The sequence below is a fragment of the Nerophis ophidion genome, linkage group LG23 (genome assembly GCF_033978795.1).
Source record: "Nerophis ophidion isolate RoL-2023_Sa linkage group LG23, RoL_Noph_v1.0, whole genome shotgun sequence".
Taxonomy (NCBI): domain Eukaryota; kingdom Metazoa; phylum Chordata; class Actinopteri; order Syngnathiformes; family Syngnathidae; genus Nerophis; species Nerophis ophidion.
Window position 1 is genome coordinate 13668808 of NC_084633.1, and position 19037 is coordinate 13687844.

A 19037-nucleotide genomic window follows, 5' to 3' on the forward strand; every position below is an offset into this window, starting at 1 on the left:
GCTTGGCGTTTTTTCCTTTTTGGACAAAACCCAAAAACAGTTGAGTTGGCACGTTGCGTAAATGGTAAAAAAACAAAACAAAAAAAATAATAGAATACAATGATTTGCTACTCCTTTTCAACTTATGTTCAATTCAAACTGCAAAAACAAGATTTTTTTAAATTTTATTACTTAATTAAAACCAACAAAACAATACACAATAACACAGTAACAATGCAAATTAAAGCTGCAAGCAGCGTTGGTCGGGTCCGCCTTTGGCTGTTGCCGCCGTGTCCCGAGTCCCGATCTTATTCAGACCTACATAGAAGTGTTTTATTCCATGTCTCTATGACATTTCTAACAGAAGTTACATGCAGTTTTGTCTGTTTTTTTTCCTAGGGGGCGCTAAGTGCAATTTTGATTTTTGGGGTTTGGTTTTTTATTAGATGGCAGTTTTTGCCAGTCCTGAGATATGTGTAAAATTTGGTGAGTTTTGAAGCATGTTAAGGGGGTGAAATTACAGATCGGCGATTCTGGATGTTGTTGATAAATGGCTTTCGGTCTGCATAACAGAGCTTTAACTTGCACTTTGAAGCATTTTAAGTGGGTCAAATTACAGCTCAAAGAGGCGAAAACGTCATTTTTTAGGAAAATTTGCGCAGGGTTTTTTTGAAGGCGCGTAAAATCAAAACCTGAGAACTTATCAAAACTTTGATCTATACTTTTAATCAGAAGGGTTCAAACTCTCTCCTGTGCGAGTTTGAAGCCGAAACGACAAACTCGCTCAGAGGAGATAACTTTTGAAAAAAGGTGACGGGTTTTCACAAAACTTTTATTTTGAAGGGGCAATTTTTAACTTCCTGTTGATTTTTGCCGAAGGATGTCGATTATCGAAATGTAGGTCTAAGTGAGACCTACATAGAAGTTTTTGTTTCATGTCTTTCTGGCATTCCTACCGGAAGTTACAAGCAGTTTTGTCTGTTTTCTCTTCCTAGGAGCAGTTTTTTCTGTGTTTTATTTAAAAATTGCGCTAGAGCGCATTTTTCAATTTTCGGGTTTGGTTTTTTCATTATATCGCAAATTCTGCCAGTCCTGATGTGTGTGCCAAGTTTGGTGAGTTTTGAAGCATTTTAAGGGGGTCAAATTACAGATCAAAGAGGCAAAAGTAGCATTTTTTGCGAAAATTTTGCATTGAATGGGTTTTTGCAAAATTTTTGTTGATTTTTGCCCCAGAAGATACAATTATGAACAATACACAATAACACAGTAACAATGCAAATAAACAACAATCTGGCCTAGCAATATTCAGAATAGCAATAAAGAGAAGAGAGCGATGGAGAGGACACACAAACATGACACAAAACAATCCAAAAGCAGTCAAACAAAAACGGATATTATCAACAATAGTGTCAATATTAATAACAATTCCAACATAACAGTGATTAGAAATCCCTCATTGACACTATCAACAAAATAAAACATATTTAAAAAATGAATAGAGTCACTACGCTGACTTTTTGAGGCAAGTTTGCAGCCGAAAGCCTCAGTTATACAACTTGATATTAGACACTAACTATTAGCATGCTATTTTTTTTTCCAGCTAATTTTGCATTAGTATTCCAACTCAGTGGTTCTCAACCTTTTTTCAGTGATGCACCCCCTGTGAACATTTTGTCAGGCTTGGGCTGTGGATGTTTGTGCTTCCTCGATGCAAGGATGATGTGGGACGAGTCAGGCATGAATGTAAGTACATGGTTTTTTATTTAATAAACAAATAAACAACAAAAAGCGCTCACAATGGAGGAAGAAACTTGGCTGAACACTACAAACGTGAAACAAAAAACACCTGCTCGATGGCATGAAATGATGGACATAAACTAAAGGAATTTGCACAAAAACAATTGGCTATGAATAATAATAAACTAAAAAAAAACTAGCACAATGGCATAAATACAAAAACTTACACGGCATGGAACTATGGGCAAGGACATGAAGGAGGTGCAGCATGGGTAGGGTGCGTGCGCATGTGTGAAGATCCCAGGACGAAGACAAGAAAAAGAGTGACTTAAATAGCTGTGATGATTAGTGAAAACAGGTGAGGCTGAGAACAGGGACGAGACAGGTGAAAACTAATGAGGTTGGCATGGAAACAAACAAAACCAGGAAGTGCAAAACGTGACTGATTGTCCAAAATCAAAAACATAACATGACAAAACAAAACATGATCCATGGGTGTGACACATTTTTTTAATTCAAGTACTCCCTAATCAGAGCAAAGCATTTTGGGTTGAAAAAAAAAGAGATAAAGAAGTAAAATACAGCACTATGTCATCAGTTTCTGATTTATTAAATTGTATAACAGTGCAAAATATTGCTCATTTGTAGTGGTCTTTCTTGAACTATTTGGAAAAAAAGATATACAAGTATAAATAAAGATTTCTGCACATAGAAGTAATCATCAACTTAAAGTGCCCTCTTTGGGGATTGTATTAGAGATCCATCTGGATTCATGAACTTAATTCTAAACATTTCTTCACAAAAAAAGAAATCTTTTACATCAATATTTCTGGAACATGTCCACAAGAAATCTAGCTGTCAACACTGAATATTGCATTGTTGTATTTCCTTTCACAGTTTATGAACTTACATTCATATTTTGTTGAAGTATTATTCAATAAATATATTTATAAAGGATTTTTTAATTGTTGCTATTTTTAGAATATTAAAAAAAAAAATCTCACGTACCCCTCGGCCTACCTTCAAGTACCCCATTTGAGAACCCCTGTTCTAACTGTTAGTATGCTAACGTTAGTATTTAAGTTCGGCTGGCGCATTACAGCATCCACACAAAATGTTTCCCGAAATTGCATATCCTACAAAACCCAAAACCAGTGAAGTTGGCACGTTGAGTAATTCGTAAATAAAAAAAAGAATACAATGATTGCCAAATCCTTTTCAACTTATATTTAATTGAATAGACTGCAAAGACAAGATACTTAATGTTCCAACTGAAAAACTTATTATTATTTTTAATTATAATCATTAACTTAGAATTTAATGGCAGCAACACATTGCAAAAAATGTGGCATTTTTACCAATGTGTTACATGGCCTTTCCTTTTAACAATACTCAGTAAATGTTTGGGAACCGAGGAGACCATTTTTTGAAGCTTTTCAGGGGGAATTCTTTCCCATTCTTGCTTGATGTACTGGACTACAGGCAGGCCAGGAAAGTACACGCACTCTTTTACTATGAAAACACGCTGTTGTAACACGTGGCTTGGCATTGTCTTGTTGAAATAAGCAGGGGCGTCCATGATAAGTTTGTTTTGATGGCAACAAATGTTGTTCCAAAACCTGTATGTACCTTTCAGCATTAATGCCTTCACAGATGTATAAGCTACCCATGCCTTGGGCACTAATACACCCCCATACCATCACAGACGTTGGCTTTTAAACTTTGCGCCTCTAACAATCTGGATGGTTGTTCCGGAGGACACAACATCCACAGTTTCCAAAAACTATATGAAATGTTGATTCGTCAGACCACAAAACACTTTTCCACTTTGCATCAGTTCATCTTAGATGAGCTCGGGCCCAGCGAACCAGGCGGCGTTTCTGGGTGTTGTTGATAAATGTTTTTCGCTTTGCATAGTAGAGTTTTAACTTGCACTTACAGATGTAGCGACCAACAATAGTTACTGACGGTGGTTTTCTGAAGTGTTCCTGAGCCCGTGTGGTGATATCCTTTACAGACTGATGTCTCTTTTTAATGCAGTACCGCCTGAGGGATCGAACGTCACGGGCATACATTGTTCATTACGCTTACGTGCAGTGATTTTTTTAGATTCTCTGAAACTTTTGATGGTATTACGGACCGCAGATGGTGAAATCCCTAAATTCCTTGCAATAGCTTGTTGAGAAATGTTGTTCTTGTACTGTTGGACAATTTGCTTACGCATTTGTTTACAACGTGGTGACCCTCGCCTCATCCTTGCTTGTGAATGACCGAGCATTTCATGGAAGCTGCTTTTATACCCAATCATGGCACCCACCTGTTCCCAATTAGTGTTAGATGTTCCAAATAAGTGTTTGGTCAGCATTCCTCAACTTTCTTAGTCTTTTTTGCCACTTGTGTCAGCTTTTTTATAAAAACATGTTGCAGGCATCAAATTTCAAATGAGTTAATATTTGCAAGAAATAACAACATTTTCCAGTTCGAACATTAAATATCTTGTCTTTGCAGTCTATTTAATTGATAATAGGTTAAAAATGATTAGCAAATCATTGTATTTTGTTTTTATTTACTATTTACCCACTTCACTGGTTTTGGGGTTTGTAATCTGATGCCAATTTTGGCAAAAAAATGTTTTTTTTTTAAATTTAAAAACAGCACAAAGCTGCATGTACCATTTGCATATGCCTGAATGTTATCATTAATATTCATGTACCTCATATAAAATTAAGGAAACATTGCAAAGAGCCAAAAGTCAACACAAATTCCTGTATCAGTGCCAGTTTAGTATTGTAAAAAATAAATCTTTTGCACATTTTTGCAAACAATACGGTCATTAAAACATAACCTACTTGATAAGGGTAAAACGGTGAACATGCACACATGCCTGTGAGCGTTTTTTTTTGTGTGAAAATGACACTCTCCAATAAGGTTAAAGTTTTTTGGCTGACATTAGATTCGAACACTGAACAGATAAGGTCAAGGAAGAAACCGCTCAATTATTTCGTAACACTATAAATATGTAAAAAAAAAACAAAGATACAAACAAGGGGTCAAAGCAGGTTCACAGTAGCTGAAGAGGGGTCCACAGGGGCTAAAGTCCTCTTTCAACACCAGTCTAGTCAGTGCTGGTTTGTTTGCTGACCCCGGTGACCTGGGCCCCAAGTTAAATGCTGACTGTGCTCAAAGGTTAGTGGTGAGAAAATGACTTCCCCACTTTTTGCCAGCGAGTTATGTCCACCATTGCAGGAAGTGGAGGACCAAAGCACGGCAAGGAATCTTCCAACTTCTAAGTGGAAATTTTCAAATATTTCTACTATCAGAAATAATCACAAGCTGATTCTGTCCCCCAACCGCCCTCTAGTGGCTAGCTACAGTATTGTAGATTGTTTGAAAAAAACAAATGAGAAAAAAAGTTTCATATAAAATAATTAATTTTACTAATGAGATTTGGACAAAAAACAAATAAAAATAAATTAATAATAAAACAAATTTCATAAATACAATCATTTTGCCCAATGTTAACATATTGTTAATCTCAAAATAAATCACGTGCTGAAAATTTTAATTTCCCCTAGGGGATTGATAAAGTATTTCTGATCCTGAATACATTTTCCTTCAATTATAATATATGTATACATGTAACAAATACATTTATACATATATATATATACACACACACACTGATTCTGGATACATTTTCCTTAAATTATAATATATGTATACATATTACAAATAAAACAATTTATACAATTATATCTATATACATATATATACATACATACATACATACATACATACATATATATATACATATGTATATATATTAATTAAACCTTTTTTTTAATAGTTTTTATTTTTTCTCTAATTATTCAATGATGGAGGTGATATAATTTTCAAAACTTGTAATTTTTTTGTAGCTCTCCCATTATTTATTTGTAATAATATATATATATATTTATACACACACATATATATATATATATATATATATATATATATATATATATACATATATATATATATATACACATAAATAAATAGGTAAAAATATTTAAAAAATAAATAACGGGAGAACTCCAAAATAATAATAACTTTTGAAAATTATATCACCTACATCATTGAAGAATTAGAAAAAAAATAAAAACAAAAAAATATAAAAAATGTATATATATATATATATATATATATATATATATATATATATATATATACATATATATATGATTTTCGTACACACACACACACACACACATACATATACATATAGATATATAAATATATATATATATATATATATATATACATATATATATATACATATATATATGATTTTCGTACACACACACACACACATACATATACATATAGATATATAAATGTATATATATATATATATATATATATATATATATATATATATATATATATATATATATATACACACACACGTTAGGTAGGGAAAAAACACACAGGCTACTTCAACCCTACAAGCCTGTTTCGCAGGTTTCCCTGCTCTTCACGGGGTTTTATAAAATATATAAAATCGTCCTGCAAGTAACTTACTATATTTGTCGCCATGGAGGCGAGGATTAGTAATTTAGAAGTAGCTAAAACACTGCCGACTGCGAATGGACGTTCGCCACTCGCTAGCTAGCCATGTCTTATAGCACTTCAGCTTTGTAACTTCACCTTTATCGTTAGTTTTTAAGCCAAAATGCGTCCGTTCTCCCTTTTCTGTCTACACACTGTGTCTGCTTGTAAGTACTCTGTGATTGTGCGCTGCTGAACATGCTCCTCTCGTCGCAAAACCAGCAATGTCACGACGTGAAGACTCCCCGCCATGCCCGGTAACCGGTACTTTTCAAACAGCGTATAGTACCGCTTTTGATTCACTAGTTTAGCAATACTTTACCAGTACCGGTATCCCGTACAACCCTACCCTGGGCTACAAGTGAAATAATGTAAAATTTCCCCACCTGAATCAGTCTTCTTGGTGTATTTCCTACTCTGCCCTCGTATGATGAGGACAAACACCAGCAGCAGGATGAAAATGAGACCCACCAGCGCGATGACGACCAGGAACCACCATTCCTCGTAGAAGGGCGACACTTTCTGGGCTGAACGCAAACGACAAACACCAATTAAACCATGTCCTTGGCAACCACTTCACATCTTTGATGCGCGGTTTTGTTTCGTCGTCTCAACCTGATATGGACGGCGAAGGGAGGCTGGGAGAACCGTAGCCGTAGTCGTTGACCGCTATGACTCGGAAATCATAGGTCACGCCTTCTCGCAGCATTTCCAGGTTGAGCGTATAGGACGTGACTTCTTTGGGGATGTCTTTGATGAAAATGTCCCACAGTCCCTCATCTAAAAAAATAAAAACAAAAGGAATTAATATACAGTTGTGGTCAAAAGTTGTAAATAACATAATGTCATGGCTGTCTTGAGTTTCAAATAATTTCTACAACTCTTATTTTTTTGTAAAAGGAGCACATACTTGCTGGTCACAAAAAACATTCATGAAGTTTGGTTCTTTTATAAGTTTATTATGGGTCTACTGAAAATGTGACCAAATCTGCTGGGTCAAAAGTATACATACAGCAATGTTAATATTTAGTTTCATGTCCCTTGGCAGGTTTCACTGCAATAAGGCGCTTTTAATAAGCTTCTGGTTGAATTTTTGACCACTCCTCTTGAAAAAATTGGTGGAGTTCAGCTAAATGTGTTGGTTTTCTGACATGGACTTGTTTCTTCTGCATTGTCCACACGTTTAAGTGAGGACTATGGAAAGGCCTTTTAAAAACCTTCATTCTAGCCTGATTTACATACTTGTCAACCCTCCCGATTTTCCCGGGAGATTCCCGAATTTCAGTGCCCCTCCCGACCCGACCATTTTCCCGAATTTCTAATGATTTCCACCCGGAGAACAATATTGGGGGCGTGCCTTAAAGGCATTTCCTTTAACGTCCTCTACAACCTGTCGTCACGTCCGATTTTCCTCCATACAAACAGCGTGCCGGCCCAGTCACATAATATATGCGGCTTTTATACACACACACAAGTGAATGCAAGGCATACTTGGTCGACAGCCATACAGGTCACACTGAGGGTGGCCGTATAAACAACTTTAACACTGTTACAAATATGCACCACACTCATACTTGCCAACTTTGAGACCTCCGATTTCGGGAGGTAGGGGGTGGGGCGGAGGGCGTGTTAGGGGGCGTGGTTAAGAGGGGAGTATAATTCACCAACTCAAGTATTTCATATATATTTCATATATATATATATACAAATATATATATATATATGTATGAAATACTTGACTTTCAGTGAATTCTAGCTATATATTTATGTTATTATATATATATAAATAAAATAAATAGTTGAATTTCAGACAGCACCTATCAAATACACAGTAATAAAAACACAGTTGTTCTACTAACTATACTGTGCTTGCTGGTTACTAAAATAAAACTAACAACACGTACCTTTCACTATTTGAGTAACCTTTGTTCTGCCATTTGTGTACTGACGAGAGTCCTTTGCCGTCATGTGCACAACACCACATAAATCGTTGGCCAATCAAAAAGCAACCCCATAACGCCATAGCCAACATTCACCAGGAGATGGCGACAGACAACATAGCATCACTCTATTACAGACGGCGTCGCCATGGCTGTAACTTCCTCGTTCTTCTGCTTCGTCTCTTTGTGTGTGCAGTTTTTTATTAAAATCCGTAGATGTTGTAATGTGATTGCGCAGGCAAGCTGTTTAAATAGTGGGAAAGCGGGCGTAAAAACAGGCTGTCCCCACTCATGTCCGCATGGAGCTGGAGGGGGCGTGGCCTCCAGCTCCGCTGAATTTCGGGAGATTTTCGGGAGAAAATTTCTTCCGGGAGGTTTTCGGGAGAAGCGCTGAATTTCGGGAGTCTCCCGGAAAATCCGGGAGGGTTGGCAAGTATGACCACACTGTGAACCCACACCAAACAAGAATGACAAACACATTTTAGGAGAACATCTGCACCGTAACACGACATAAACAAAATAGAACAAATACACAGAACACCTTGCAGCACTAACTATTCCGTGACGCTACAATATACACCCCCGCTACCACCTCATCCCCCCACTCATCTCCTGAATTCGGAGGTCTCAAGGTTGGAAATTATGCACATTCAGTCATTCATTCATTCCTTTATCACTTTTGACGTGTGTTTGGGGTCATTGTCCTGTTGGAACACCCAACAGCGCCAAAGACCCAACCTCCGGGCTGACGATTTTAGGTTATACTGAAGAATTTGGAGGTAATCTTCCTTTTCCATCATCCCATTTACTCTCTGTAAAACACCAGTTCCATTGGCAGCAAAACAGCCCCAGAGCATGATACTACCACCACTATGCTTGACAGTATGTTTGGTGGTCCTGGGATTAAGGGCTTCACTTTTTCTCCTCCAAACATATTGCTGGGTATTATTGTTCGAATGTGGACTCTTTCGCAAATTACTGCGAGGATTGTTTTCCCGGGATGCAATCGGACTAGACCGGACAAGGCTTGCAGATAAAAACATGATTTAATTGTGACTAAAAAAGTACAAACAAAAAGCGCTCACAGCGAAGGCACAACTTGGCTAAGGAAAAAAACAACAACCCGAAAGCGAGCGTGCCTAACGCACCTGAAAGCAAAGGCAAAAAACTTAGGACATGAAAAACTCACTAACTGTGACATGAAACATGAAACTAAAACACTCACTACACTGCGGCTTGAATAAACAAAAACTTAATGTGGCAAGGCATTGAACAAGCATGAAACTATGGCATGGAAAGAATCAGTATCAGTAATGTCGCCTGGCCGACTACCTGGCAACTACAGGCTTAAATAATAATGTCATGATTAACAAGTGCGTGAGTCCAAACAAACTAATGAGTTGTCATGGAAACTAAAACAAACCAGGGTGCACAAAAACAGGAACTAATGGAGTACAAAAGTACAAACCCCGTTTCCATATGAGTTGGGAAATTGTGTTAGATGCAAATATAAATGGAATACAATGATTTTCAAATCAATTTCAACCCATATTCAGTTGAATATGCTAAAAAGACAACATATTTGATGTGCAAACTGCTAAACATTTTTTTTTTGCAAATAATCCTGAACTTTAGAATTTGATACCTATAAAACGTGACAAAGAAGTTGGGAAAGGTGGCAATAAATACTGATAAAGTTGAGGAATGCTCATTTACACTTATTTGGAACATCCCACAGGTGTGCAGGCTAATTGGGAACAGGTGGGTGCCATGATTAGGTATAAAAACAGCTTCCTAAAAAATGCTCAGTCTTTCACAAGAAAGGGGTGTACCTCGCCCCATCCTTTGTCCACAACTGCGTGAGCAAATAGTCAAACAGTTTAAGAACAATGTTTCTCAAAGTGCAATTGCAAGAAATTTAGGGATTTGAACATCTACGGTCCATAATGTCATCAAAGGTTGAGACAATCTGGGGAAATCACTCCACGTAAGTGACATGGCCGGAAACTAACATTGAATGACTGTGACCTTCGATCCCTCAGACGGCACTGTATCAAAAACCGACATCAATCTCTAAAGGATATCACCACATGGGCTCAGGAACACTTCAGAAAACCACTGTCAGTAAATACAGTTCGTCGCTACATCTGTAAGTGCAAGTTAAAGCTCTACTATGCAAAGCTAAAGCCATTTATCAACAACATCCAGAAACGCCGCCGGCTTCTCTGGGCCCGAGATCATTTAAGATGGACTGATGCAAAGTGGAAAAGTGTTCTGTGGTCTGATGAGTCCACATTTCAAATTGTTTTTGGACCAAATTCAATTGAATATGGGCTGAAAATGATTTGCAAATCGTTGCATTCCGTTTATATTTACATCTTACACAGTTTCCCAACTGATATGGAAACGGGATTTGTAACAAAACATAACTAAACCAAATATGATCGAGACTACAGATCATGACAATTATGGCCAAACAGCTCAATTTTTGTTTTATTTGACATCACATGGACAAAGATAAGACTTTCTGTAGGAAAGTTATGTGGTTTCTCAAGACAGCAAGAAACTTATAACAGCCATGACATTATGTTCTTTACAAGTGTATGTAAACTTTTGATTGCGACTGTACATGTAAATCTATCAAACGTTTGTTTTTGTAACTCACCAGACGGTCTGGCTTCAATGACGTATCTCGTGATGGGTGCACGGCCTGGATCACCGCTGGTCCAGTGCAGGGTCAGTGCGGAGCCATAACGAGAAATAAAGGGCTCCCCGGGAGGGCCTGGGGCTCCTGGGGGCGGGGGGAAGGTCCGAGAGGTTAAATAGTGATTTGTCGACAAGTTACCGTACTAAGAATTTTCAGACCTTCTCCTGGCCCCGTGGTGATGTTGGCCTCCACCTCAGGTCCGTAAGTAAGCGTTTTGGCCCGGATACGGAAGTTGTAGGTGGCGCCGTCGGAGAGGTCCTTGATCTTCATCCACAAGGGGGCGCCGCCTTTGACGTCCACTGTCACTATCTTACTGACACCTGGAGTGCGAGGAGAGGAGTCTGTACAGAAAAGACTCTAGATAGCTGCATTCTGCAAGATGTAGGATTTATAAACACACGTTGACATCTGTCATGTAGGGCTCGGTTTTAAGGTCTAGTCCAGGGGTCGGCAACCCAAAATGTTGAAAGCGCCATATTGGACCAAAAATATAAAAACAAATCTGTCTGGAGCCGCAAAACAAATTTAAAAGCCATATTACATACAGATAGTGTGTCATGAGATATAAATTGAATTAAGAGGACTTAAAGGAAACTAAATGAGCTCGAATATAGCTACAAATGAGGCATAATGATGCAATTTGTTCGTATAGCTAGCCTGAATAGCATGTTAGCATCGATTAGCTTGCAGTCATGCAGTAACCAAATATGCCCGTTTAGCATTCCACACAAGTCAATAACATCAACAAAACTCACCTCTGTGCATTCACGCACAGCATTAAAATTTTGGTTGACAAAAATGAGATGGAAAAAGAAGTGGCATAAAACACGCCCTAGAAAGTCGGAGAAAGTTGTACATGTAAACCAGGGGTCACCAACGCGGTGCCTGCGGGCACCAGGTCGCCCGTAAGGACCAGATGAGTTCTAAAAATAGCTCAAATAGCAGCACTTACCAGTGAGCTGCCTCTAATTTTTCAATTGTATATATTTATTAGTAAGCTGTTCTCGCTTTGCTCGACATTTTTAATTATAAGAGAGACAAAAGTCAAATAGAATTAGAAAATCCAAGAAAATATTTTAAAGACTTGGTCTTCACTTGTTTAAATAAATTATTTTTTTACTTTGCTTCTTACAACTTTCAAAAAGACAATTTTAGAGAAAAAAATACAACCTAAAATGATTTTATGACTTTTAAACACATATACCTTTTTACCTTTTAAATTCTTTCCTCTTCTTTCCTGACAATTTAAATCAATGTTCAAGTAAATTTGTTTTTTTATTGTAAAGAATAATACATTTTGATAAAATTTTATCTTGTTTTTCCGACAAAGAACATTTGTGAAATATTTCTTCTAACTTATTATGATTAAAATTCAAAATAATTATTCTGGCAAATCTAGAAAATCTGCAGAAACAAATTTAAATCTTATTTCAAAGTCTTTTGAATTTCTTTAAAAATTTTGTTTTAGAAAATCTAGAAGAAATAATGATTTGTCTTTGTTAGAAATATAACTTGGTCCAATTTGTTATATATTCTAACAAAGTGCAGATTGGATTTTAACCAATTTAAAACATGTCATCAAAATTCTAAAATTACTAAAGATGTTCCATAAGTTATTTTTTAAAATTTTTCAAAAAGATTCCAATTAGCTAGTTTTTCTCTTCATTTTCGGTTGAATTTTGAATATTAAAGAGTCGAAATTGAAGAGAAACTATGTTTCAAAATTCAATTTTCTTTTTTTTTCATGTTTTCTCCTCTTTTAAACCGTTCCATTAAGTGTTTTTTTCATCATTTATTCTCTACAAAAAACCTTCTGTAGAAGGGAAAAAAAAATGTACAACGGAATGACCTTTTTTTTTTTTTTTAGATTTTTATCTGTTTCTATATATATATTTATTGTGAGATATCATTAAGATGATCAGTGTTTCTACAAATATAAATATCATTGAATATTTATAATAAAATAGAGTTAATTGAGCAAATTGGCTATTTCTGGCAATTTATTTAAGTGTGTATCAAACTGGTAGCCCTTCGCATCAATCAACACCCAAGAAGTAGCTCTTGGTTTCAAAAAGGTTGGTGTAAACAAACCACGGTGAGTTCAAAGACCGCCAAAATTAGTAGGACAAAACGGCGCTCGCCAAATACTTGAATCAGTGAAGCATGTTTAATACAGTGTGCTTTATAACAATTAGGGAGGTTTGTGTCATTTTTGTTCTCCTACAGAAACCATATCAAAACAAAAAAATGTATGTTTTCCCTTCATCTTTTTCCATTTTTCAGACATTTTTGAAAAAGCTCCAGCGAGCCACTAGGGCGGCGCTAAAGAGCCGCGGGTTGCCGACCCCCGGTCTAGTCAAAGATCATCTCTATGAAGGCACTCAAGTGTTTTTTTAAGAATCTGCTGCAAAAAAGTTAGTCTTTCATAAGTTTTTTTTTAAACTGAACTCGTGGGCCAACAGTAGAATAGCATCAAATTATATAAATAGGGGACCTAAATTGGAACTTTGAGGTGCATCACTAGTATAACTAAAGAACAAATGACTATAGATTTCATCTGAATTCTACAAGCTACACTTCAGTTTAGTGTTGTCCCGATAGCAATCTTTTGGTACCGGTACTAAAACTATTTCGATAAATTTTCGGTACTTTTCTAAATAAAGGGGACCACTAGCATCCATCCATCTCCTCACGCGTATCCAAAATCGGGTCGTGGGGGCCGCAGCATAAGCAGGGAAACCCAGACTTCCCTCTCCCCAGCCACTTGGTCCAGCTCTTCCCGGGGGATCCCGAGACGTTCCCAGGCCAGCAGGGAGACATAGTCTTCCCAACGTGTCCTGGGTCTTCCCCGTGGCCTAGGGAGGTGTTCGGGTGGCATCCAAACCAGATGCCCAAAACACCTCATCTGGCTCCTCCTGGATGGAGGAATCTCATTACGGCCGCCTGTACCCGTGATCTTGTCCTTTCCGGTCATAACCCAAAGTTCATGACCATAGGTGAAAATGGGAATGTAGATCGACCAGTAAATTGGGAGCTTTGCCTTCCGGCTCAGCTCTTTTTTCACCACAACGGATTGATACAGCGTCCACATTACTGAAGAGGCCGTACGATCATGATCCACTCTTCCCTCACTCGCTGAACAAGACTCCGAGGTAACCCGGAGATGGCACTTTACCCTTTTCCGGGCGAGAACCATTGACTCGGACTTGGAGGTGCTGATTCTCAACCTAGTCGCTTCACACTCGGCTGCGAACCGATCCAGTGAGAGCCAAAGATCCTGGCCAGATGCTACCATCCATCCATCCATTTCCTACGGCTTGTCTCTTTCGGGGTCGCGGGTGGTGATGGAGCCTATCTCAGCTGTAATTCGGGCGGAAGGCGAGGTACAACCTGGACAAGTCGCCACCTCATCGCAGGGCCAACACAGATAGACGGACAACATTCACACTCACATTCACACAATAGGGCCAAATTTATCGTGTTGCCAATCAACCTATCCCCAGGCGTATGTCTCTGGAGTTGGGAAGAAACCATGAGTACCCAGAGGGAACCCACGCAGTCACAGGGCTTTACTTTGAGCTCCTTCCAGATGACAAAGATTTTCACCCTATCTCTAAGGGATAACCCCACCACCCGACGGAGGAAACTCATTTCGGTCGCTTGTACCCGTGATCTTCTCCTTTCGATCATAACCCAAAGCTCATGACCATAGGTGAGGATGGGAACATAGATCGACAGGTAAATTGAGAACTTTGCCTTCCGGCTCAGCTCCTTCTTCACCACAACGGATCGATCCACTCTTCCCTCACTCGCTAAACAAGACTCCGAGGTAACCCGGAGATGGCACTTCACCCTTTTCCGGGCGAGAACCATACACTCAGACTTGGAGGTGCTGATTATCATCCCAGTCGCTTCACACTCGGCTATGAACCAATTCAGTGAGAGCTAAAGATCCTGGCCAGATGCTACCATCCATTCATCCATTTCCTACCGCTTGTCTCTTTTGGGGTCGTGGATGGTGACGGAGCCTATCTCAGCTGTAATTCGGGCGGGAGGCAGGGGAACATCCTGGACATCGCAGGGCCAACACATAGTGTTAGAATAATTATCTATACGTTATCACCCAACCTTTATGCTTAAAGGCCGTTGCTATAGTTATTATTTATTGTGGTGAATTTGCACTATTCTATCTGTACAAAGGCACACAATTTATCTTCCACTGCAAGTTGCCTCGCAGCAGCAGTTTCTGTCTTCCGGCCCGCTACGGACTTCAAGTACCTCAACAAAGATAAGACAACACGCAGACGAAGCAAAGCTAAGGGGAAATCTCAAGCTCAAGCACATTTGCATTCTGAGTCATCACGTATTGTGATACAGGGTCTGCTCGCATAATATATGTGACCACTCCCTTTAGAGTCACATATATTATGTGATGTTAACTAGGGAACTCCCGAATAAATAGAGGAACACATAGGACTTCCCCTCAGAGCGTGGTGGGAGACTGGGTGTGCAGCCCCAAACATTTCTCCTCATGAGCAAAATTGAACTCTGTCTTTGCCTGATTCCTTCTTCTTGTCTTGTGTAATAGATAGTTACAAGTTAGAAGCATTTCAGTCTCATCTTAAAACTCATTCGTATGCTCTAGCCTTTAAATAACCCCCCTTTTTAGACCAGTTGATCTGCCGTTTCTTTTCTTTTTCTCCTCTGCCCCCCTCTCCCTTATAGAGGGGGTGTGGGGGGACACAGGTCCGGTGGCCATGGATGAAGAACTGGCTGTCCGGAGTCGGGACCCAGGATGGACCGCTCGCCTGTGTATCGGTTGGGGACATCTCTGCGCTGCTGATCCGCCTCCGCTTGGGATGGTTTCCTGCTGCCTCCACTATGGACGGGACTCTCGCTACTATATTGGATCAACTATGGACTGGACTCTCACCGTTATGTTGGATATACTATGGACTGGACTTTCACAATATAATGTTGGACCCGCTCGACATCTATTGCTTTCAGTCTCCCCTGCCCTTGCCCTTAGGTGGGCTCTGTGCCGAGGATGTCGTTGTGGTTTGTGCAGCCCTTTGAGACACTTGTGATTTAAGGCTATATAAATAAACATTGACTGATTGATTTGATTGATAGTTTGGTGTTTGAACCTGACGGAAAACATTCACACTCACATTCACTCGCTAGGACTGAATTTTTAGTGTTGCCAATCAACCCATCCCCAGGTGCATGTCTTTGAAGGTGGGAGGAAGCCGGAGTATGTTGTGGCTTGTGCAGCCCTTTGAGACACTCGTGATTTAGGGCTATATAAGTAAACATTGATTGATTGACATTGAGTGCCCAGTCGCGAAGAGAACATGCAAACTCCACACAGGATTGAACTCAGGACCCCTATGCCACCGTGTTGCTCCAGATGCTGCCAATACCAATTAGTACTCTGGAATGCCCTCCCGATAACAGCTGAAGATGCCACCTCAGTAGAAGCATTCAAGTCTCACCTTAAAACTCATTTGTATACTCTAGCCTTTAAATATATCCCTCCTTTTTAGACCAGTTGATCTGCCGCTTCTTTTCTTTTTCTCCTCTGTACCACTCTCCCTTGTGGAGGGGGTCCGGTCCTTTGGCCATCGATGAAGTACTGGCTGTCCAGAGTCGGGACCCAGAATGGACCGCTCGCCTGTGTATCGGCTTGGGAAATCTCTGTGCTGCTGATCCGCCTCCGCTTGGGATGGTTCCCCGTTGGCTCCACTGTGAACGGGACTTTCGCTGCTGTGTTGGATCCGCTTTGGACTGGACTCTCGCGGGTGTGTTGGATCCACTATGGATTGAACTTTCGCCGTATCATGTTGGACCCCCTCGACATCCATTGCTTTCGGTCCCCTAGAGGCGGTGGGGGTTTCCCACATATGCGGTCCTCTCCAAGGTTTCTCATAGTCATCATTGTCACCGACGTCCCACTGGTTGTCAGTTTTCCTTGCCCTTATTTGGGCTCTACCGTGGATGTCTTAGTGGTTTGTGTTGTGGTTTGTGCAGCCCTTTGAGACACTAGTGATTTATATAAACAATCATTGATTGATTGAATTAAGTTAATTAAGAAAACCTTTCATTTTTGCCCCAAGTCAGTCAGGAAATTCTAGTCATATTTCCACCCCCAATCAGCACTTTGAAATAATAATAATATTGGTAATAATAATGACGGGTTTTTAGAAAGACACCCATAGATATTTCATGCCTTTGCTTGGAGGCAATTAGCAGAGAGACCGTCGCAACCTGAGCTCAGCATTACACCTCTGCCCCCCCCACCCCATTACTTAACAATCTGCTGCATACACCCACACTTAAGCAGCCATTAGTCATGTTCCTCTCACTGAGAGCAAGCCGCACATGATATATCCTCCAAACGTGCACTTTTACGAGAGCACATCATCATTCCGCGCTGTCATATTTCCCCGGCCCGTGTCATAAACGCTGCATGTGCTATCTGTCTGCAAAAGATGAGTTTCAAACGAACACGTTGACCCAACCCCCCCCTACCTCCGGGCTAGAAAGGTGGTAAATCACAGCGTGCAGGGAAGGGTAACAAGGTCCCCGTTCTCACCGTCGACTGGCGTGCACGGCTCGTAAACCAGACGGTAGCCTTCCACGATGCCGTTGGCCTGCTTGGGCTCTCCCCAGGACACGTTGACGGAGGTGGTGGTCAGCTCGCTGAAGTGGATGAAGCCGGGGGCGGTGGGAGCTGTTGGAAGGTAGAAACGACGGTAATGGTGTAAAAATGGAGAGATTCTTGCAGGATTAAACAATACAACCCTTAAGGGTAGGATATGATCTTAACAAGTTGTCCTATAGCAGACCTGGGCCCGTTGAGCTTTTCAATCTGGCCCGCCGGACATTACCAAATAATTTTTTTAGATCCTTAAAGGCCTACTGAAACCCACTACTACCGACCACGCAGTCTGATAGTTTATATATCGATGAAATATTAACATTGCAACACATGACAATACGCCCGGTTTAGTTTACTATCAGAATCAGAATCAGAAAAGTTTTTATTGCCATTGTTTGAGAACGGGTTCACAAACTCGGAATTTTACTTGGCGCAATCGTGCATTGATTGATTGATTGATACTTTTATTCGTAGATTGCACAGTACAGTACATATTCCGTACAATTGACCACTAAATGGTAACACCCGAATAAGTTTTTCAACTTGTCCACGTTAATCAATTCATGGTAAGCATAAAAGACATACAACACAGAATAGAATAACATGAGCTGTAACTGAGCTATCAGATCCAGTTTATTGTTCACGTGTTTTATGGCCGAGGGGAAAAAAACTGTTTAGATGGCGGGAGGTGTGGGTCTGGATGGATCGTAGTCTCCTGCCTGAGGGGAAGAAGGGAGAATATTTTGTGTCCAGGGTGAGAGGAGTCAGCTGTGATCCTACCCACATGCCTCCTGGTCCTGGAGGAGTACAAGTCCTGGAGGGGTGGAAGTTTGCAGCCAATCACCTTCTCAGCAGCACGTACCATGCGCTGCAATCGAAGCTGTGGCGCCAGGATGGACTCGATGATGGCTGAGTAGAACTGCACCAGCATCTCAGTCGGCACTTTCAGTTTTTTCAGTTGCCGCAGGAAGTACATCCTGTGCTGGGCCTTCTTGATGAGGGAGCTGATGATTCGGTTCCCACTTGAGGTCCTGGGTGATTGTGGTGCCCAGGAAACGGATGGAGTCCAATGGAGACATGATTTGGGAGAGTCAATCAGGGTGAGGGGGGATGGCGGGGCAGTGACTTTCCTGAAGTCCATGATCATCTCCACTGTTTTCTGGCCGTTCAGCTCCAGGTAGCTGAGGCTGCACCAGGACGCCAGCTGTAGTCGGACTCGTCGCCATCCAAGATGAGACCCGATGAGAGTAGTGTCGTCCGCAAACTTGAGCAGCTTCACCGACTGGTGACTGCAGCAGTTTGTGTACAGGGAGAAGAGCCAGGGGGAAAGTACACAGCCCTGAGGAGTACCGGTGTTCGTGGTTCGACTGTCTGAGACAATCTTCCCCAGTCCCACGTGCTGGCTTCTGTCCGTCAGGAAGTC

At 40.2% G+C, this 19037-nt stretch overlaps 1 protein-coding gene across 2 annotated transcripts in view; it reads right to left on the minus strand.

Annotated features, from left to right (window-relative positions):
• Window positions 1-19037, minus strand: part of sdk2a (sidekick cell adhesion molecule 2a) — a 469329-nt gene that overhangs the window by 24876 nt on the left and 425416 nt on the right. The window contains exons 38-42 of one of the 2 annotated variants that reach the window (XM_061884928.1): window positions 17549-17686; window positions 11112-11273; window positions 10912-11037; window positions 6922-7086; window positions 6693-6833 (exon numbers count right to left, since the gene is read on the minus strand). In XM_061884928.1, coding sequence (XP_061740912.1) covers window positions 6693-6833; window positions 6922-7086; window positions 10912-11037; window positions 11112-11273; window positions 17549-17686 — 732 coding nt within the window. Of the gene's footprint in view, window positions 1-6692; window positions 6834-6921; window positions 7087-10911; window positions 11038-11111; window positions 11295-17548; window positions 17687-19037 lie in introns of both variants that reach the window. The other variant, XM_061884927.1, reaches the window with a different exon arrangement.